The 23965-nt window shown below is 40.9% G+C and overlaps 1 protein-coding gene across 1 annotated transcript in view; it reads right to left on the reverse strand.

Annotated features, from left to right (window-relative positions):
- The window catches only part of RAPGEF5 (Rap guanine nucleotide exchange factor 5), a 421998-nt gene that overhangs the window by 45633 nt on the left and 352400 nt on the right, over positions 1–23965 (reverse strand). Inside the window, exons 10-15 of the mRNA XM_075315391.1 lie at positions 21485–21600; positions 21034–21122; positions 7015–7093; positions 3635–3779; positions 892–989; positions 443–473 (exon numbers count right to left, since the gene is read on the reverse strand). Of these exons, the coding sequence (XP_075171506.1) occupies positions 443–473; positions 892–989; positions 3635–3779; positions 7015–7093; positions 21034–21122; positions 21485–21600 (558 nt within the window). The remainder of the gene's footprint in view (positions 1–442; positions 474–891; positions 990–3634; positions 3780–7014; positions 7094–21033; positions 21123–21484; positions 21601–23965) is intronic.

Here is a 23965-nt window from a genome sequence, read left to right on the forward strand (position 1 = left end):
TGCATTGATTTTGATTCATTCTCCTGCCATTGTCACTGCTTCCTAGAAAACGTTTGGCCACATTCAACAGTGGACTGTCCACCCTCCAACCAAGTATTCACCCTGCAGCCATGCTACTCATTACGAGCTTCCTTGCCAGATTGTGCTGCTAATCTCAGAGGAAGTGCGCACCAGCATATTTCCTAACACACGTTTTATTGCCCTGTCATGTGCACAGCTGCGTAGACTGTATTAAATATATGCTTTTGCCTTTCTTAGTATGAGCCTACAACACACTTGATTGCCTTGGCCTCATTTATGCATAAATTCTCTTTCGCAAGTTACCATTTTCCTTACACTGCTTGGTAGAGATCAGAACACATCTAATTCCGATGATGCAGTATATGCAGTGTATTACACTTAAAGATATGCATTATATGATGGTATGCAAAATATATATTACCTTTCTATGTGGTGAGTATTCATCAACAGTGCTACAAATGGAAGAAAAAGAACAATAGTCAGTGTGTGTATATTGCTCCAAAATCATAGGAAAAGTGCCCATGTATATGGTAAATCTTAATAGACTGTGTTGGCTCTTACATCTTATATTAGAATATTAGTTGTACAGAAACAAGGATAGAATAGTTTTTGATTAATAAAAAGATAAGTCGACATTCTTACAAAAAAAGATAACACTGGTTACTACAGCAAGACGTCTGTTCCCATTGCACCGGCAGGAATAATGTATTCTATTCCCCAAAAGAGCACATGGATAATATATTCCTGAACTGATCTCTTTTCCCAATCCTACAGCCGGTGAACTCTTAACCTTGAAATGACAGATAATCCTTACATGTTACAGGAACCCCCCATTGGATTTTCCAGGGAATTTCCTATCATAATACTCACTGTCGACGATGGATCCGCAGCACCTTCTGGAATTCTTTTAATTCCTTCTCTAAGATTGGATATTCATATACATCATCTAGCACATAGCGATAAAGAGTCTGAAAAACACACGTGAACACATCATGCCTCATTTATTATGGCCTGCATTCCTCGTCGGTGGCACCGGGTAATATCAGAGAACAGAATGCAGTGCTGAAATAATAGTGATGAAATAACCGCCTGGGATCCCTACAGAAGCAACACACAATGTCTGCTCACAGCGCCCTCCTTTACTAACACCACCACTAAGGCCAAAAAGAATAATAATATTAACTAATGATGTTTTTTTCATGACTATTTTACAAGAATTCATTATATTAGTCACATCACCCCTGTGATAATACTTGGCTTGTGCTGTAACCCAGTGATATAAAGCAGGAGCGCGAGGTTAACCCTGCTCACATGTGCAATGACAGCAATATAATAAATTATGTCCTATAACAACTGAACGTCACGTTTAATGAAATGGCCCAGATCTAAATTCTTGGATCCTGCAGACAAAAGATTTTACTCCTGACCGCAGCAGATGTGACTACATGTAATACCGTGAAGCAGTATGTCTTTAGGAAGACAAGCCCTGCTAACGGAGAGAGTAGATTTTATGTACTGCAGAAAACTGAAACCGTAAATGGTCATTTTACACCATGGATTAGAACTAGACTTTACAGGTTATGCTTTGGCTCTTCACTTTGGATGAAACTGCTTTCTTTCAGAAATGGAAAGGTTCACCGATTCTTGCTTATATTGTAATTTTCAGCTTCGTGGTCAGAAATATACAGAGCCAGATGTCATTTGCTGTCTGAACCAATATAAAACAGAACAGAGGGCTTGGAGAAAGGGAATTAAGGTAAAAGTTACAGGAAATTCTATATTGAAGATTGCAGATTTACAGTTAAGAAGTCTGTAACACAATGCCATCATCTGTTACTGCAATGTTTTTATCAGGATCACTCCTGTACAATGCAAATTAATGGTGAGGTTTCTTGTTTTCTGCAGGAGCTAAATACTAAAGAAGCGTCAAGAGTGGGATGGAATCCTGGGACATCAGTAAAGCCTTCCCACATTTCAAGGATGGAAATCGATCTGGTCCTGTGGACTAGTGATGAGTGAGCCCTACCATGTACGGGTGCTCGGTACTGGTAACTAGTGCTTGGTATTCATAACAAGAGATGAGAAAACCGAGGTTTGGTGTTTGGTTTTCGGCCAAACACACTTTTTTTTTTTTTTTTTTAAGTTCGGGCACTTTATGTATGAACACCACTGGTGTGAGTATCGCTGTGCTTAGGTAAGCTCAGTGCTCTGCAGTATTTGAACAGCTCGCAATGGGAGAACAACAGCGTTGTTGGAAGTAGTGTGAAAACCTCCCCCCCCTTCCCCGAAAAAAAAAAAAAGTATTAATTGAAAATCCCCGCCCACCCGTACCCAGAAGTAATCTGCTTCTGTCTGGCTGCATGTGAGCACTGCCATTCAGTGGCTTCCTTTGTGGTTCGGGCCAAGTCCAAACCCATGGAGATATCGTTCGGCTGCATGCGCTGAACTGAACTTCCACAGATTTGCTCACCTCTACTCATAGTGAGTAGTTTGATGCTCGGACGGGCTTGACGTTTTTATCAAGTATAATGGAAGTCAATGGGGAACGCAAGCATTTTTCCGGAAGATTCAAGTTCTCCATTGACTTTCATTACACTTGGTAAAAGACTTGAGCTGTCCAAGCATCAAACTGCTCATGACGAATACTGAGTACCCAAGCATGGTAGTGTTTGCTCATCACTACTTAGCACCAAACATATACTCATGCATTGAGCTTTACCTTTATTATGTGCATGAGAACTAAACCTGGTAAAGTAAATACATGGTAGTTTTCCCACTTTTAGCACATCATCTTAGTTGTGAAGAAAGCAGAGGGGGAGGTTGTCAGAAGGTGAAATCTCATGGGGTCCACTTAAGAGTCTAGTCTGCACCATTGAAGAATACTTCTCTAGTGGCTTCTATGTAATTATTCAAACTTGAAGTGGTATTCTCATCTCAGTATATGTTGGCTTATAGCTAGGAAATGACATTACCTAATAAGCGGCTGCAGTGCTACAACTCTTCTGCAGCACAGACGTGTTCCTAGCCCCCACCATAGATAGCGCCATTTAATTGAATGGGCTGCAGTTCCCTGCTTAGGAGCTGAGGAGCGCCACTGTGCAGGAAACCCTATGAAGAGAATACAGTTCTGCATGTCCCTCCATTTTCAGGATCATGGAGGTCCCAGAGGTCAGAGGCCTAATAATTATTAAGTCACGGCATGTCCTAGCGGTACGCCATCATGTACAAAGCTGGCAATACCCTTCTAAATCATTACTATAAAAAGGAATTTACCACTAATGCATAACACTTATCTATGAACGCCCAACACACAGTGGAAGAGTTTCAATAAAAAATGTGAAGATTTTAATGTCCAGGTTTAGGTTCGTAGCATAGGGAGATGTTGTGAAACATTCTGCAAGCACATAAGACCAGCAAGAAATAGTCTGCCAACTGACATTTACATTAGATTTTTACAAGCCAAGTATTCTTGCGTCTGTACAGAAAAGTGTTCTCATCCATGCCCAGCAAACAATGATTAGAAATGACTACAGTCACTGAGGCAGAATTCTGGAGTTATTGAGAATTCACTTTTGCATAGAGGCTTATGCACAATTGTGGATTCTTTACTCACCTTCAGGAATAACTTGGAATGCTCATCATCGTGTAACCAGTCTTTGTATAAAGCAGTCCACTGGGATGCAAGAAGCAGGACCTTCCGCTTTGTGCACAGGGCCTCCGGGCTGTCGGCCTTGCCGTCGTATTTCTTGGCACAATAGGTAATTTCAGGTCAAGGAACAACAAGTAAACATTGTGTCTTAAAAGAGCAACCAATTACAGCGTTGCGGAGAATGCCATCCTGCAAATACAGAGCTAATTAAGTGACCCTTCTCTGCTGCCACGCATCAATCTGGTCTCTCTGTTACCAGGAAGGGCTTTGTCACTCGAAGCGAAGCATTACCATCCTGCAAATTGCTGGCCCTTCTGCAAACCCAGGCTAAATTATCAAAGAGAAATCACTTAATAAGCTTTTTGTCTTTCACAGTCATTTGTGACCCCATAAGGGAACTTCCTCAAGACTGTACCTACATTCAATAACCATCAACTATTGCTGGCGCAAGAATAACATAATCCAGATTTGTGCATTTGTTATGGGAAATTAAATTGGGCTAGCATAAGAAAGATATTATTCATGTCCCCAAATAACCATTATTTTTTTTTTTGCAAAATAAAGGACAGTAAAAAAATTCGGACAGGTAAAATGCAAGAAAAAAAATGCAAAAAATGTAAGTGTTATGTATCTATAGCTAGTAATCAGAGACTGTTAACGTTTGGACAATTGGAAGCATTCAGTGTTTGGTCCTACTTCAGTATATTCTTGTATATACTGTATCTCTACATCTGCTATTAAAAAGAGTTACAGTAATCCCTATTTCTGGTTGCTATAAACATGCATTGTATGTATTTTACGATTATAAAAAAGGACATGAAATTTCATTGTGCTGCCAGCCAAAAGAAAATCCAGCATTCTTCATTTACATGGAACTGATTGATAGCGTGTCATGGTGTTTTCTGTGGTTGCCCTAAAACATGACAATGCTAGAGCAGGCAAGTTTTAATTGCCAGCATTCAAGCTGTACCTAAAATAACATATCTTCAGGTAACATGTTTTCTCTGGATTGTTTGCCGCCTTACGTTTGATCTGGTAATGTGACTATTGCATGGATTAGCTCTTGATTCTACCCTGGAGCTGTCCACCTTTCAGAAGTCAGTACATGAACATGGCACGTGGGTGAAGAGCTGGAATGCATTAAAATCCCCTGAAGCAGAAAAATCAAATAATTAATCAGAGACTTGTCATAAAAGGGGAAATGTGGAGTAACTAACTTTCGCATGCCATCTTCTCATCACTTCATTTACGATTAAGGTGTAGCAGAATTTCTACACTTGATAGCAAGTGCATGGTATGTGCCTTAGGCATGTCCTATCTCTCAAGTATTTCTAAAATGTGCAATTTAGCTTAAGCGAACTTCATGCTATGTGCTTATATCGCTTGTGAATATTTGTATCTTAATCACCAAGTACATTACAAATGACTGCGAGCTCGAGAAGCTATGAATTGCCTTTGTTTTATAATAGACTATTTGTAATAGGTCCATTGCACTTCAAAAGCTGATGATTATCTCCATTACAATATTTAGTCGAAAGTCAGATACATTTTTAGTAAAGACATAATGCACACCTAAAAAAAGCAAGACTATATTCCATGAATAGACAATATGAAAACTCCGTTTATCAGAACACTAATTATACCCTAAACATATATCTGTATGAGAGAGAGAGGGAGCAAATCGACCGCCAGTCCCATTCAAGAGGGCACGTCAGTGGTCTGCAGCTGCTACAAGGGAGTGGAAGAGCAGCTCTCTTACCTGACAGTGTCCGCGACTTCTTCTGATTTGCCAGCCTTATGTGCATCATACCGTTACAATGATGCTGCACAAGGTCAGCTAATCAAAAGAAGAGCTGCGGTGCCTGGTAGGTAAGAGGCAGTATCTCTGCTCCTGTGTAGAGCCACAGAGCAGTATCGTGACTGATGGAATAGGACATATGAAGACATTACTACCAATTCCTGTCTCTGTAAATACAATACATGTGTGTATATATGTGCCTTTATAATGGGGATCTCTTAAAATAAAATATAAAAGTATGTGCCCACGATCAATGTTCACAGCGTTTTGGACGCAGCATGCTTGAGCTGCGTCCAAAATGCTGCGTTGTACAGTACAAGCAAAATAGATGGGATTCCTAGAATCCCATGCCCACTGTGCTTGTTTTACCTGTAGCAAACACTGGCCTGCAGTGCGACTTTCCGAGCCACAGTATGTCAATTGTTTGGTGCGGAGTCGCAAGCGTCCTCCTCAGGGTGAACAGATGAGAGACCGCAACTGCCCAAGCCCGGATCATGCCATTAACAGCAGCTGCGGTCTTCTGCGTTCTCCTGTGGAGAAGACTCATGGTCCCGTAGGTCAGGACCCGTCGCGGCGAGGATGCACCGGGTCCTGAGTATGGTCACGTACCCTAATACAAAATATTCAAGCAATTCATCCCTTAATCTTTGTTTCTTTGATCTTATTTTGTCTGCAAAATATTCCAATTATTTCTTCCCTGTGTATCTAGGGCACCATGCAATATCCTCCTCCTCCCTTTCTTGTAAGTGGTTAGAAGACAACTTAAGCAGTTGGGCACCTCTGTGAGTAACTCCACCTTGTGAAGGGGAATGGGGCTACAGTCAGTCAAGATGGACTAATCAGCGGGAGATTGTACAATATATTCTCTGCTGGATTTTTATTGGACACAATCATGTAAAAAATGGTTCAGACTAAGCACCAGTGAGAATGCCTATATTCTTTGTTTAATGTGAATATTAATTTCTAAATTTAATGTACCTTTAAATTGAATCTGGCAATGATAATCCAATCCTGTACCTCATCATAATATAACAACGGTGGACGTGGTGTGAAGCGCGGGATAAAGAGTTCAGTTCCCTCAGGCCAATACATTCTCCATCTGGACAACTTTTTTAATGGCTATGATAAGTAATTATTCCAGTGAGGCGTTCTGAAAAAAGCCTTCAGCTAATTATCAAGTTATAAACACGCAGTAGATAATACTAGAGACATCTAGTACAATAACACTATTGCCAGATAGGTTTGCTATGATTTAGATGCGATTTGGCAAATAATGCCATGCCATATTGTGTTAACACGGTACTATTAGGCAGTAACCTTGAGGGAAATGACAGCGTGCTGCTTTGTGTCTTGGATTATAGATATCCATTCCTATTCATCAACAATGCTTCATCCTATTCTAATCTGGAGCCACCACAGAACAGACTAATGTGGCAGTTGTATCCTTTCACAGCAATTTACCAGATGCCATTTGCCTGTAATGTTAGGCATCTGCTTTTCATTCTTTGGAATCAGGGGCATGACTGTTCCAGTTAATTAAGGATATTGTCTGAGGAGTGCTTGGCACAAGTCGTCTGTTGTCATGAAGACGGTGTACGTGAGAAGGAAGTCATCCAGGAGGGTATCTGTAAAGAAACACAAACATCAAACCACAAGGTGAGGGCGGGAGTCTCTAAGGAATGGCACTGACACTGCAAGAGTATTCATGAACATGCCCACAGGGTACATCCTACAGTGCCCAGAGATTTAATAACGAGAAATAGATTGCATTATTCAGGAGAGATTGCCTGATTTTGGCAGTAGTTAGTGCCTATAAAACCATTAATTAGTACTGGTCTACTTTACAAACCAACTGCAACATCAACGAGATCTTGAGTTATCAAAAATAGAAAACTTAGTCACATACATACATTTCACATACATAACGAATGGCGAAGAAGAAGAACAGGGGTAGAAGAAATAAAATAATAATAAAAATGGATGATTAATTAAACAAAACCATTCAATGTCATGAAAACGGGATGAATCTGTCTATGAAAGTATCCATACAGTAACAATAAGGACCCAGTATTGACTTCATTGGGTTCATTGGTTTCCAATATATTTTTGGTAGTGAGAATCATATAGCAGGTCATAGCTGTAGAAAAAGACATGGACCGCACATCCAAAAATCACACGTTGCTCTAGTGTCGCTAGGCAAAAATTTATACTGAACATGAGGTTCATAGCTTAACAGTCTAATCAAACAGTATGAATCCCACTGCCACGTCACAGCGAACCTCTGAGTGGGACGCTAAGCTTTAATAGCTTTAAAGGTGCGGCCTCATGCGCCAACCACCTCCACAGCAACAGTGCACCATCAGAGCATGCGACTTGGTGCCTCACAGCAGGCATACTGCAAGGCTGAGTCCACCCATGGCTGCAGGCCACACCGCCCCACAGGCACAAAATCACAACAACAGTGGCCAACACACATCCCCAACACCTGGTGAAAGGAGCCAAAAAACTCACATTGCACAAACTCTCAGGCTGTGAATTAAAAGCAAAAATCGGAGGACCCCTCTTGCAGTCTCCTAGCTTCTTTCACTAGATTTTGGGGCTGTGTGTTACCCATTATTGCTGTGATTTTGTGGCTGTGGGGCGAGTACTAAACCTAACAGCATAGGTGCCCACCCCACTGGTCTACTGTCGCTGGTGGTTGGCACATGACGCCGCACCTTTAAGAATATTAAGAGTTAGGGACCCACAGAGAGGTTTTCTGTAACGTGACAGCGGGTTTCATACAGTCTGAAAACTAAGAACTTCGTGTTCAGTTTTATAAATTTTTGGCTTGTGGTACTAGAGCAACCTATGATTTTTGGATGTGCGGGCCATGTCTTGTTCAACAGCTATGTAGAGAATCCTATAGACTAGACTTTTTTGCTGTTAGAATCTTGGAAAAGTTGAAGGAAATCCCTGGACATAGCTGTGAATAGAGCCCAAGTCAACATTCACAAAGCTAGGACTACAAGGCAAAAAAATCTCGTTTCGTGCCACCGCTATAGAAGTGAATGGGTTTGTGTTGCGTCAACTACACTATCATGACAAGCAAATCTGACTTTTTGTGACTTGCTTGTTGCAGTTGCGATAGTGCAGGTGTCACAATGCAACCCCAATGTAGCAGCCGCACCAAGTAAACAGCTGTCATAGCCAAAGTGGCCATGTAGCCCTTGCCTAAAATAGAAGGGTGTATTGTTTGGTTCATTGCTAATGGAGCTCTGATTTTACCATTATCTGGGCTATTCCTCTTCAGAGGAGGTTATATGTATTCCTATGTACCACACACAGTATAATGGAAGGGAGGACAAAGGGCTGCTGCCTGCCTCTCTGACATAAGACGCGAGCACATCTCTGTGTGTAAGCATTAAAAAGCCTAGAAACAGACCCCCTGCTGGTCCAGCACTGTCTGATGTCCCACTGATTGCTTTCATTTCCCTGTCAGTCTTTTCGGGAGGCTCAGCACAACACTATCTAGACGCAATGTGCATTGCTGACATTTCTAATAATTATGTAAACATATATTTTCTGTTCAAAAGTAAAACCTCAGCTAAGCACTTTGTAGTTATCTGTCACACTAAAACATGTCTTTAAAACATGAGGCTAGGTTCACACACAATTTTTTTGCACATTTGAGAATCATGTTGGGAAATGTTTCTAATGTGGGCAGATCAATGGCTCAGTGGTTAGCAATGTTGCTTTGCAGCGCTGGGGTCCTGGGTTCAAATCTCAAAAAGAATAACATTTGCAAGAAGTTTGTGTGGGTTTCCTCTAGGTACTCAGATTTCTTCCTACACTCTCGAACATGTACTGACCAGGAATGTAGATTGTGAGCCCCAATGGGGACAGTGATGATGTCTGTAAAAGCGCTGCAGAATATGATGACACTATATAAGCAATGCACAATAAATAATAAAAATAATGTTCACCCCAAACTACACATAGCGTAGAACAGACTGGGTGTTTGACAAAACATTGTGCCACTGTATTGAAATGCGTCAGCTACACTTATACAGCAAAATTTACATGCCCGTTTGAAGATCGCCAATGACCATCTGGACGATCCAGAGGAGGCATGGGAGAAGGTCATATGAGACCAACATAGAACTTTTTGATATCAACTCCACTCGCCATGCTTGGAGGAAGAAGAAGGATGAATACAACCCCTAGAACACGGTCCCAACCATAAAGCATGGGCTTGGAAACATCATACTTTGGGGTGCATCTCTGCAAAGGGGACAGGACAACTGCACCGTATTGAAGGGAGGATGGATGGGGTCATATATTGCAAGGTTTTGGCCAACAACCTCCTTCCCTCAGTAAGAGCATTGAAGATGGGTTGTGGATTGGTCTTCCAGCATGACAATGACCTGAAACACACAACCAGGCCAACTAAGGAGTAATTGCGTAAGAAGCATTTCAATGTCCTGGAGTGGCCTAGCCAGTCTTCAGACCTGAACCCAATAGAAAATCTTTGGAGGGAGCTCAAACTCAATGTTGCACAGTAACGGCCTCGAAACCTGAAAGATCTGGAGAAGATCTGCATGGAGGAGTGGGAAAAAAAATCCCTGCTGCAACGTGTGCAAACTTGGTCATGAACTACAGGAAAGTCTGACCTCTGTAATTCCAAAGAACGGTTTCTGTATCAAATATTAAGTTCTGCTTTTCTATTGTATGAAAAACTTATTCCATGCAAATTAATTATTTTAAAATCATACAATGGGATTTTCTGGCTTTTCTTAGGGTATTCTGTCTGTCACAGTTGAAGAATACCTACAATAAAAATTAGACTTCTCCATTCTTTGTAGGTGGAAAAACTGCAAAATCAGCAGTGTATCAAATACTTATTTTAACCACTGTACAACTGGCTATGGTTGTATATGCTCGGGTAATACATTTTTTTATGCCAAGCAAATAGAACAGACCTTTATATAATCTTTTAGTGAAAATAGAACAAGACACAATACAAACTATTTTTACAATTTTTTCACTTGAATGCAAAATGTTCAAGTTCAGTGGCACACAGGGTTTTATTATGTACAAGTTCCTGATAGAAAAGTATAAATTAAAAAAAAAAAGTGTTCTAAAGTGAAAAATGCTTGTAACAGCGCAAAGTCTGACAGGCTCTGGCTGGGTCTCTGCCCGCACTTTTCAGCTTTCAAGGTGTGTAGTAAAAACAATCATGTCTTATGTAAGAAGTTCTTGGCACTGAATTAAAGCAGGCTGCTCTTCAATGAAACATTAGTATTCAGGTTGTGGAATCTTCTGGGCAATTATTTCCTCATTTGACAAAATGTCAATAAGTATAACCTAAATACTTGCAAATGACAGTGAAAAAAGGCAAACGATTCTAATACTACGATAAAAGTGCACAAATAGAAATCAATGACATGACGGGAGGCAATGGCAATAGTTGAGCGATTTTACCCTACATGATATTTTACAAACTATTATTTTTTTTATACTTCGTCAGCAACCAAACATTCTTATTGTGTATAAATAACTAAAAAACAATGATGTCCATCTTTCACAGGAACATGTTTAACGCATGACTTACTGTAATAGCCAACAATTTCCTATCATTACCCCGTTATGTGTAAGCCCACTATACTATTCATGTCAGGGAGCCCTGGGTCTATTATTATTTAGACAGCAAGTAAAAAAAAAACAAAAAACAATTAGTGACTTGGGAGTAATGTCGAGCAAATAGCGGTAATCTAAAAGACGGTAGCAGAAACTTGGAACTAAGAACAAATTGCCCAGAAAGGAGCAGAGTCGTCGAAAGGGCAATAAAAAATAAATTAGGGGTGTCGTTATGATACAGACGAAGCAGTCAGCACTGCCCAGAGGACGCGCTTTCTTATCTTCTATTTACATATTTAGGCAAGCGGAGTATAAAAATCCAGCCTGACAAAGTATACAGAGATCCAGGAAATGCTTAACCTTCCTTTATAAGCACATATTTCTTTTGTCAGTCTTCGGAAGTATTACATTAATCATGAACTAAAATTGGAGCATCTTTTCTTAGAAATTCGTTGTTACTAGTGATGAGTCAGCACTACCATGCTCAGGTACTCGATACTAGTGATGAGCGAGCACTACCATGCTCGGGTGCTCAGTACTCGTAACTAGTGATGAGCGAGCACTACCATGCTCAGGTGCTCAGTACTCGTAACTAGTGATGAGCGAGCACTACCATGCTCAGGTGCTCAGTACTCGTAACTAGTGATGAGTGAGCACTACCATGATCGGGTGCTCAGTACTCGTAACTAGTGATGAGTGAGCACTACCATGCTCGGGTGCTCAGTACTCGTAACTAGCGATGAGTGAGCACTACCAAGCTCGGGTGCTCTGTACTCGTAACTAGTGATGAGCGAGAACTACCTTGCTCGGGTGCTCAATACTCATAATGACTAGTGATGAGTAAGCACTACCGTGCTCGGGTGCTCGGTACTCGTTAAGAGCAGTCGGACGCTCAGATGGCCGCGTCTCGAGCACCCAAGTATACTGGAAGTCAATGGAGGACTCCAGCATTTTTCCAGGAGATTTCCCTGAAAAATGCTCAAGTACGTCCTCCGTTGGCTTCCATTATACTCGGATGGTCGAGTCTCTTCTATCCGAGCATCCGACTGCTCTTAATGAGTACCGAGCACCTGAGCATGGTAGTGCTTCCTCATCACTAGTCATTACGAGTATCGAACACCCAAGCATGGTAGTGATCACTCATTACTAGTCATTATGAGTATCGAGCACCAGAGCATGACAGTGCTCACTCATCACTAGTTACAAGTACTGAGCACCCGAGCATGGTAGTGTTCGCTCATCACTAGCTACAAGTATTGAGCACCCGAGCATGATAGTGCTCGCTCATCACTAGTAGTTACTCCTCCTGAAAAAATGGCCGCTACTAAATGCCTTGCCAATAGGGTGCATCACTACACAGTCTGACATCCAACTGACCAGAAGAATGCTACTACCCAGCTTCCATTTTATTACAAAAATGTCAGATGGAATAACATGTCAGGGTCGCACAGAGTTCCCACTTAGAACAAAAAATTGTTTGACTTAATGAAATACAATTTGAATATAAATAAACCTGAGTGAAATCTTAAAGCAGATGTCTGGAATATTATTTCACAGGGTTGGAGCTATTGAAAATAAACTTATAAGAAGGCTTCATGGCTGCCATCTTAATACCCATGAGAACTGCAATCACAGGCTGCACTTCATAGGAGACCATCAATTACACCATATACTGCAAAATATTGATAGCTTTGAAGTATCTTTTGATACTTTAACCTAAGATTGCACCACCTATTAGTTGGCTTTTACTCCACAACGGTAACTTGCACCAACATTTCAGTAGAATTTTGGCAAGTCGTGGCACATCTTAAGCCATGTGCACAAAGACACTCCCTTGTCAACACACAAGTGCCGTTTCATCTAGATAGTTGATTTTCATACTGGCCGTGATAAAGGTGGCGGGTTGGAGTGTGAGGATTCTGATTGACTAAGAGGCACATGCCTCTAAATTAAGTTGGGAGCATTTTACAACTGGTGTGCGCCGCCATGCACACCGCCCCACAAATTTTACTCCAGTTCCTACTGAAATAAGATTGATGGCGTAACAATTGCCGCCGCTCGTGATGAGTTTGCTGAGCTATGGGCACTACGCCCTCATACCAGCTATGACCACCTTATCGTAGCCATGTTAGTTTGCATTTCATAGTGCAATATAAACCATACATATATTGTATTTTGTTTTGTGGTGTTTTTAGAGTTAATGGTCCAAGTTACAGCAAAATAGGACACAGTGAAAAATATAATGGTAGGAAGCCCACTAAGCTTGTTGTCACCTTGTGCAGTTGATGTGCCTGAATTGATAAACAGCTTAGAGCTGCTGACCAGAAGCATCTTTACTAATACAACGCCTCATGTTTGAGGCCAATGCAACTTGACAATACAAGATGACTTACTGATCGGGTGACTTGTCCGGTAGTGACTGACAGAATGCTACAGATAAATCATAGGAAATGTGATAATATGCTAAGGGTTAGACAGAGCAAACTCTTCCGCCAGGCTTGCTGGAGTATACAGGGAACGTAAGGTTAATGTGGAACGACTGGTTGCCTCAATCCATTGTACCATGAATGTCAAATATATTCTCATCTCCCTGTCCATTTCCAAATGCATTTTAGTCCAGAAGCAAAAACTCCCAGACATTTCACAAGGACCTGATGGAATAAAATGGCAACATATTCTCTAGTACAGTACCTCGAGACCTTTAGTGAATGATTGTCTGAAGTGTGCCATATATGCCTTCCCGACTAGTTCTGATTTGATACATTAATAGCATAAAATCCACGAAAATATAAACTAATGGAGTTACAGCTCTGGAGAATATTCTGTGCTTAAAGGGAACCAACCATCAGGCTTTTCATATGTAAAGTAAAGCCAGTGATATACTGGCGCTAGGATGCTGAATGTAAGCATAGCTTTTGTTCTGAGATTGGTTGTTTTTTTTCCGAAATATGAGCAAGGAAAGTTCCAACAATGCACTGCTATTTGATTGACAGGTGCAACAGGAAAGGAATATGTGGGTCGGGTCTTGCTATCTATTCTTGCCCTGGTCTGTCAGCCTGCGCCGAAATTAACGTCTATGAAGGCGACAGAGGGAGGAAGGCCAGGCAGACAAGGGGAGGAATAGATAACAAAACCTGTCCCACATATTCCCTCCCTGTTGCACCTGTCAATCAAATAGCAGTGCATTGCTAGAACTTTACTTGCACATATTTCTGAAATAAAACCTCCAATCTCAGAACAAAAAGTATGCTTACATTCAGCCTCCTAGAGCCAGTATAGCACCGGCTTTACTTTATATATGAAAATCCTACTGGATGACCCATTAATAAAATAGTCAGGAATAAAGTTACTTTAATGTAAATTTGCTTTTCAGTCTATTATTTGTGTAGTCCATGTAGTGTCATCTGTTATTTTGTATAGAATTACCAGAAAAACAATAAAAATAGTATAAAATAATAAAAAAGAGAAGGGTCATGGTCCATTTAATCGAGGAGTGCTAGTTTTAGAAAAGAGCTTGTCAATAAAGTGGGTTCAAGTCATAAACGTTCTACTTCAATCTTCAGAACTTTCTCAAGCTTTAATTAGAAATTTTGTGGTGAATAAAGCAGTACATTCTTGTCTTTAATTCTACTGACAGTAATTACAAACCTTTCCACAGACCCCAAATCTCACATCTGCACTATATTGTAAAATGACAAACTCCTATCCCCACCTTCCAGTTCTCTTCTTTATTGTTCGGATTGTGTATGGCAGGGGCTACATGGCGACTTTGGCCTTGACAAAAGGTCAGGTACCTTTAGGCTTGCTAGGTGTCGCTGCTGCATCGAAGTGCAATACAAGTCAATGAGGGCACAATGTAACATCAAGGAAACTGGGATAAGTGGCAAAAAGTTTAACCTAATTGGATTTCTGCAGCTTGCTTGTTGCACGTTGCAGTACCTTTGGATTGTAATGCGACCCTATTGACTTGCATAACCTTGCTCTCTAGCAGAGATACCTAGAAAACTATGACCTCATGGAGTCTAAAGTTGGGGCTCCATGCAGACATGTGTGACACAGCAACAATTCTCTTAAAAGTCGAATGACAAAAACATTTGTGCAACTTGTCTGTAACTCGCAGTAACTTGCATCTGCTTTCCCTGCCCTTATCACAGGAGTGAGTGTTTCTGTCGCGTCTCTAGTCCCCTGGGCGCTTTATAAATAAGAGCTCCGGTTGTCACTAAGCTCATATGGCAGTTAGGATGAGCTCAGAAGACTAGAGGTGTGGCAGAAGCACTCCTGTGATAAAACAGGCAGGGAAATGTTTTACCTCACATGCTGTCCTGTCTGTATACTCTCTTTCTTACTCCCCTGGCCAGAAGCTGTGATATGTGCTGACTATGCTCCAGCATGGTCAGAAACAGCCATTACAAAGTATCTAGCAATGGTAAATTTATAAGATATCAGCCCAGAAACATTTTTTTTCAACCCATCCAATTGTGAAACTTATTTTAATTCCAAGATCTGCTGATGAAAATGTACTTTGTTTGGACAAACTGCTTACATCTGGAAGAATTGAGCACTGCTGCTCTCTCTCTTCCTCCGTATACATGTGATATGTCTCATGGCGGGGAGAGGGAAGCAGCCACGGATTGGCTGCAGGGACCGCGTGACTTCACACTGGTGCGCGATCCCGGGACAGACAATGAGAACACCACCAGAAAGAGGTGTATACATTTTACTGTTATAAAAAGGGGGAAACATCCGGATTGCGAAGGGGTTGTCAGAGTAATGAACAACACTGTTTAAGTTGACCATTCATATTACATAAATATAGGAGGATCCTGTTGCTTTTGTTGGGAATGGTCAAATATCTAGAATTAAATTCCTATTATTATTATTATTATTATTATTAATAATAATAATAATAATAATAATGATAATAATAATAACAAATGGGCCTGTGGCTACAATATGTGGGGCCTCTGGAAATAGTTTTTTATCTTTAGCTAAAGTTCCCCTCACAATGTCCTGATTCGAAAAAGGAAATAACCAATTGACAAATGCCGTGAATTACCTATATAGTTTATATCTGTACATTAACAAAAACCATGTGTATAATACAATTGGAACAGTCAGTTTTTATTACATCTGTATTCCAAGAGTATCATACCACTATGATGCTCTTGGAATACAATCTGCCTACTCTGACACAAATAAGAATTCATGTTCCATGTTGTATGCAGTAGATGCAGGCGTCCCAATAATCAATAATACAAATTCATATATCAATTAGGGGCTATATTTTATCAAGGACCCTGGAAGTGAGGTATCAGAAATCATAGAGTACATCTTACCTATAAGCGCATGTTCTCATAGTTTCTTTTAAGGTGGTAAAGACCAATGTCATTTTAAGAGAAATCCACATCAGAAATATATGAGTTTTTCAGTTCTGATGTGATTTTTTTTGTTTGTTTGTTTTTTTAAAGCTGCCTTTTTCCCCACTCGTTCTTTTCACAAACTGCCTATTGGGAATTTTCATGTAACTTTTCTTTCTCTGACGCACAGTTTTTAAAACAGTTTCAGAAAAAAAAAAATCACTGTACAAACAGCAATGCTGTTTTCCCTTTAAAGGAATAGTAAACCTATTTAAATTGCATTTGAAGCAGATTTTGGAGCAGAATCCGCTCGATGGGCATGTTCACTGAAAGGTTTGACGTGGATACTGATGCAAATCCGCTTCAAAAACTGTTACAAATAACGGATGTGAATGGGGAATTCACTTGGCTTTCTATACAGATAGGTTTTTTGTACATTTGTTTCCTAAAGAGGTTTCAAAACCCATGCCTTGGGAAAAAAAAAAATCATTGACATCTCAGTCTTTGATGTGGATTTCTTGTGGAATCCATTCCAAACTTAGTACTGTCAACACAAAAGTTTGCAAAATAAAAAGTGTGGGAAAAAGCCCACTTCAAAAATAGTGTCATATCTGGAAAACTCATCACTTGGATTCCTGAGACAGATTTCTATTGAGAACATATCAGACTTTTCAGCCTCAAAATCTTGGAGTGAGAATTACCCTAAAATCCTTTCCAACAAACTCTGTTAAAATAACAATAAAATGGATGGCGTGAAATAGAGGCGTCTACATCATTTTATGATACACATTATCTTTGATGGGTGGATGTCACCACATTGTGACCTGAACCAGTATTCTTTTTGCGGTACTGCCAGTGAATTTAGTTAAAGTTGTTGACATCTAATTTTACAACCTTAGATGGGTTAAGGCCACGTCTCACTAAGCAACATCGCTAGCGACATCGCTGCTGAGTCACGGTTTTTGTGATGCAACAGTGATCTTGCTAGCGATGTCGCTGTGTGTGACATCCAGCAACGACCTAGACCCTGCTGTGAGGTCGCTGGTTGTTGCTGAATGTCCTGGACCATTTTTTGGTCGTTGCTCTCCCGCCGTGAAGCACACATCGCTGTGTGTGACAGCGAGAAAAGCAACGATCTGAATGTGCAGGGAGCAGGCTTCTGTGGACGCTGGTAACCAAGGTACACATTGGGTAACCAAGCAAAGGCTTTCCTTGGTTACCCGATATTTACCTTGGTTACCAGTGTCCGCAGCTTCAAGAAGCCGGCTCCCTGCACACATAGCCAAGGTACACATCAGGTAACTATAAGCAAAAGCGCTTTGCTTAGTAACCCGATGTGTACCATGGTTACGAAGCACAGCGTCGTTACACAGGTCGCTGGTGGCTGATCTCTGATCGCTGTGGAGATCTGACTGTTTGACAGCTCACCAGCGATCCCTGCCAGGTCACATCGCTGGTGGGATCGCTGGAGCGTCGCTAAGTGTCACGGTACCTTTAGACCCAACTAGACAATTCCTGGTTCTTTAAAGGGTAAAATTGTAAAAACAAGCAATTTTGCAATTTCCTTCTTATTGAAACTACTCTCTGTTTAACTATATTCATTGCTTGTTTTGTAAGGTACTGGCCACCTCTGCAGTCTATCAGCAGAGGCCAGTCTCCCAGACAATGAGTGCAGTGCTTACAAGGTCTTTTCTATTGAGCCTGCAAGTGCTGGTCTGAATGTTTGGACAGTTTGCTCAATCTGCCCAGTGTTAATACCCTGCGCTCCTGCAAGGACAAAGCTGCCTTTGCTTGCAGCACAGGATAGTACACAGTTTAAGCCAGCAGTGAGCCCCTTTCACACCTTTTTTTGCCATCAGTCACAATCTGTCGAATTTTGAAAAAAACGGATCCAGCGACTGATGCCACTGGATCCGTTTTTTCTCATAGACTTGTATTAGCGACGGATTGCGACAGAAGGCCTCACGTTTCATCCGTTGATGGATCCATTGAAAATTCTTTGTCTGTAGGACGGAGACAACGGACAAAGTAATGTTTTTTTGTCCACATTGAAAAAACTGATCCGTCGACGTCCGTTGTTTGGTATAATAGAAGCCAATGGGCGTAAGATCCGTCGTAATCCATCAAATGACGGAATCCAGCAACGGATTCCGTTTTTTTTTAAACTGAGCATGATCAGATGGGGTGTAAAAACACTGTTGGGCTGAAAAAACTGATGCGACTAATCCCGTTTTTTTGATGGATCTGTTGCATCAGTTTTTACACAATCTGCGATGGATCTGTTGAGCCAACAGATTGCGACTGAAGGCAAAAAACTAATGTGTGAAAGGGGCCTAACAATACCATTGGTCCGGACTGTCAATCAGGAGCGTACTACCCCCAGCAAGCAGGAAACTGGAAATCTGGAGCTGTGCCCTTTTTAAAAACTAATGAGACATTCCCCTTAATTTATCCAACTAAACAAGATCAGTGTATTTTTCTTTTTTTTATTTTTAAATTAGTAATCTGGATAAAAGCTGAAGAATGGACAGAGATGATCTAGTAGCTAATCATACTTTACCACTCCACCTCGCACGCAGTTAATTAGTAACATATGAAGACTATGCTGACACTAAGGACTTCTATCATTCTCACGGTCAATAACTCTCTACACTATGCAGCTGCTCACATAAATAACTCTCCCCAATAGTCCTATCGGCTTCTGTTCTAGATTTCATTGTTGCTGACTCAGCATTTTTACCTGCGCTTTGTTTACTTTCATGTAAAAAGAGAATTTTCTTCTGCCATTTCTCAAGACACCATGTCTAATAGATTTAGTGAGGTCTTACAGTAGGATGAGTGATCACCAGTAACACTGGCGGTCACAGGAAGGCTTGAGGTGGTAATTTAGTGGAGTAATTCAATTTGAATATTCACAGCCACTCAATCTCAATCAGGAATGTGGATAGATGGTTGAACGCTCTCAGCGGTGACTTGACCCATTATTTCCCACAAGGGGACAGGGAAGGCTGTCCGTGCATCTCATCTACATGTCTTCAGATGGCCATTTCTAGTCTCAACCCCCCTACAAAAAAAAAATCCTTTACAGGCTCCTGCACCCAAACAAGGAACCTTTCCTGAAGCTCCACAGTGCTATTCATGGAAGTCATTAACATCCTAAATGAGAAACAGTCAAAATTAGAATGAAAGTTAATAGCTGGCACTTGATTGCTATTTTCTTGGATCCAAAAAATGGCTAAATGAGATTTATAGTCATTATTACACGACATTATGATGCCTGTCTTTTTATTGCAGTCATGAGACACGACGAGGCCTGGAACATTAAAATCTGGTTGCGGAGGGGGCAGTGAGGAGCTGAAGTCCCTTTGCAGTGTTGTACACTGATGATAATGAAATAAACACTAATTCTACTCTCGCTACTCGAAACACAGAACCGAGATGCTGCAGACTTGAGGATGTCTTCTCCTGAGATAGCCTGCACTAAACAATGGACCATAAAGGATAATGCACGTCACCCTTGGCTTCCAAAATAGACGTCTTTCATTATTTCTGAAGGTGTGATCATACCTGAATCCCAAAATGATGGAATAACAGAAACAACAATAACCTTGACATACTGGCAATATGGAGAGACTATGAATTAGAAACAGATATGCTGGATGTGTCTGGGACATTAGTGATGATCAAACGCAATGCATACAGGGATTACTGTACAAAAGACGCCAATGAATAATTCAGCTTGTTTAGTTCTTGTTGTCACTGTTATGGTAGCACGCGTCACGAGGATGCTGAGAAATCTCTCTGACATCAGTAGGGGAGACTTGGCTGCAGGGTAAGACTCTTTCTACTGAACTAATGAAAGTTTTGCCTCCTACTTGGTTAAACTTTAAAAAGCGCCCAGCTCAGTTTCTAATTAGCTTTCCACTAGTCACGAGATGCTCCCGGGGTGATCTTTTAGCCTTTCAAAGTCTCGAGCAGGAACAGCAAGCGATACACCAATCACAGATGCCAGACAATCCAGATATAATATACCAGATAATGAAATGACTCAAAACATGTGATTCTTCACTTTCTCTATTGCCACTGGCTAAATTGCTGAACATAATTGATAGCGCTAATGAACTGAATAACAAGTGACAGACCCCAGCGTGGCGTGCGCCATATGTGACACTTGCAAGCCTGGGTAAGTAAGGGTTAACAGACAAATCGTAGACAGAGGCAATAGAGGAGCCCAAAACACACTCCACATGGCCGGTGGACTCTACAACCATTGCTATATACAGAACTAATAAATGCCAAATTGATGACTTAAGATGTTCTGAAGCAGCTGACAGCTTTTACATTTTGAACCTTATGTGGTCGGACACCTCCAATACAAAATACCAACTTAAGGAGCATTTGCATCATGACCGTACCCCCCACTCTGTAATAAGTCTGGTGTAATATGAGGTTATGTTGACATCTAAAGTTCCTCTTTTATTGACTGTGGTTTGGAAAAGAAAAAGTCACCACAATGTAGCATGCAAAGCTTTCTGGTACTTGGCATCTGTTCACAGGCAAGGAACCCACATCTGTTTTCTTTCTCATACCTGTCTCTTTGTCTTGTACATCGTCCAGGTGTAAGTCATTCAGGAGATGCTCCAAAATCTTCTCCGGTGTCCCAGATACCACCATGTACCTATCAGAAAGCAGAGAGTCCACAGAGTCATCCTCGTTAGACGACTGCGAGCGACTGCTCCATTCATCCTCATCATCTTCCTCATCAATGTATTTAAAATAAGGCACATCAAATGTAGGCAAAGGAAGCTCCCTGACGGTAAAAGCTGCTGATGGCTTCACATCCATATGGGCATCAAGCACCCTCAGCTTCGAACTTCCCATTGTGGTGTGTGACTGACAAAGGGCATCCCCTATAACGTGCGGTGTATTCCCAAACCAGCTCTGCCTGTGCTGGCTAAATCCATCTGGCAGCTGAGCTCCGCAGCCAGCCTGTGCTTGTCTGGATGTGTGTATCTGTGTGCCTAGAGGAAAAACTCTTACCTCCAATCACGCTCGCCACTCCCTGCTGTGGAGGCTGGCCGCTCTGACGACACTTTCCTAAGCACCAGGACATCTTGGTCTTGCTCTCTCACTTGCACAGTAGTTGCTTCTTCCTCCTGGTTGGATGAAATGATAGGAGTGATATTAGGAAAATCATTGAGGATACATCAGCTTCTTATAGGCAAGCTTCCTTCTTTACACAGCAGTTACACAGCTTCCTATAATCTATACGCGTTTATCGGCTCAGTCTGCACTCCTCTCCATCCCATTTGTGCCTTCACTGTACATTGCACACACTGTCATCTTTTGCACATTTTTTTCCTTGATCGGAACAATTTGTCTCTCAAAAAAACCTAAATGTATTAGATTAGGAAATATATTATAGATCTATGAGCTATGTCCAGCTGTCAGGTTTTAGGTTTTTTTTTTCTTTAGACAGCATATAAAGAAAAATAAAAGTCACAGGACCCACACATTCGAATGAGGTTTAGTTTTTCCTAAAATGTATTTAATTGCGTCAATTCCATTTGCAGATTGTACTTTTTGAAGGATAAAATAAAAAATAAGTTAATTCAATATATAAATAACCAATGGGCATCCTTTATGTCATCTATTGAACGGGAAGGGAATCTTGTCACCTGGTTTTGGCTATGCCAGAGTTCCCCAACTCCAGTCCTCGAGGGCCGCCAACAGTGCATGTTTTCAGGATTTCCTTAGCATTGCATGGGTCATGAATCATCAACTGTGCAGGTGATTAAATTATCACATGTGCAATACTAAGGAAATCCTGAAAACATGCACTGTTGGCGGCCCTTGAGGACTGGAGTTGGGGACCCATGGGCTATGCCACCTGAGAGCTAATGGCAAGGACCCAGATTCTATCAGTGTATCACTTACTGGGCTGCTTGCTGTAGTTTTGATAAAATCCTAGTTTTATCTGCTGTAGATCTACCAGTTCTCTGCATGTTGAGCTCTCTATAACTAACTGCCCACACCACTAACTAACAACTTTCTATGTACACTGCATAGGCAGAAAGCTGCCAATCTGTGGTGGGGCAGGGTAAAACAGAGCTCATTAATGTGGCGGACTATATGGCAGAAGGTTTACTGTTCCTCTAGTGATAATCTCCGGCTGATAAAGCACAGATTTTACTAAAATTATAGCAAGCAGCCCAGTAAGAAACACATAATTGGAATCAGGCTTTCACTCTTGGATTGAGTGGCAAAAAAATCTGGTGACAGATTCACCTTAAAGGGGTATTCTCATCTCCAAGATCCTTTCCCAATATGTAGTAGTTGTAGTAATAATAATAATAATAATAATAATAATAATAGCATATACCTTCAATTAGAAATGTAGTATAGTTCTTCTGATTCAATGTCGCTTACCTCATGTTCAGGGCATTTCAGGATCTTACGTATCCATGGTTATGATCACTAGCAACTAACTAGCTGTCACTGTATGTGTGGTCACAACTATGGTCGTGCAATACCCTAAACATGAGGTAAGAGACATGGCTTGATTAGGAGAACTATACTACATTTCTAATTGGAGATATTTTCTAATATTATTATTATTACACCTACTACATATTGGGATAGGATCTTGGAGATGGGAATAACCCTTAAGCTTGAAGATGCCCAGAATACCAGCGGTGTTGAGGCACACCTACGGTACTAAAAATCAGCAACGAGAATCCAAACTTTATGTTTTTAAATAAATCTATCAATTGTAGGCGGTGGCATGCCCTAGCTATGCTGTGGGTAGACCGGTATATATAAATGGACAAACCCTTTAAAAGTCATGTTAGAATTCTGTGTACATGAATTTTATATAAGCCATTTAGCAGAATTTGGAAAAACAAAGTAGAATTAACAATTGGCTTTTACTATATACAAATAATCATATGTCCTAGACATGAAACATCCACGTATTTTCCATTATGTAACAGGGCAGCATCCCATACAAGAAGCACGAACCTGTAGCCGGCTGTTACACAATGCCGCACAATTTTATACACTAGCAATTATAGTATTACTCATTCTCCATCGACTGGTACGGACGTCTGAGAGTGGAAAGATAGAAGAGATCACATTTAATTAATTCAGGATATTAAAAATGGTAATTTATTGTCCACACTTTGCTAAAAACCCTTTTCCTTTTCATATCATAGTGTAAAGGGGCTATCCATGAATAAACCTGGCAGCTTCATGACAATGGCGCCGTTGCTGCCTACATCTTGTGTATGGTACTGCAGCCTAGCCTCGTTCATTTCAATGGAGTTGAGCTGCAACGTCAAAGGCAATCCATAGACAGATGTAGCTCTAATTTTGGGAGACAGCAGACATATCCTTCTAATTCTAGACAATCTCGTTGATCTCTATCATTGGGGCAGCCATTTTTCATATTGTGTAATCCCATTGATAAGCACTAAAGTCATCCTCTCCACCCCAAAAGAGCTGCGTTCAGGGAACAAAGGG

This window comes from Anomaloglossus baeobatrachus, chromosome 6 (assembly GCF_048569485.1).
Source record: "Anomaloglossus baeobatrachus isolate aAnoBae1 chromosome 6, aAnoBae1.hap1, whole genome shotgun sequence".
Lineage (NCBI taxonomy): Eukaryota > Metazoa > Chordata > Amphibia > Anura > Aromobatidae > Anomaloglossus > Anomaloglossus baeobatrachus.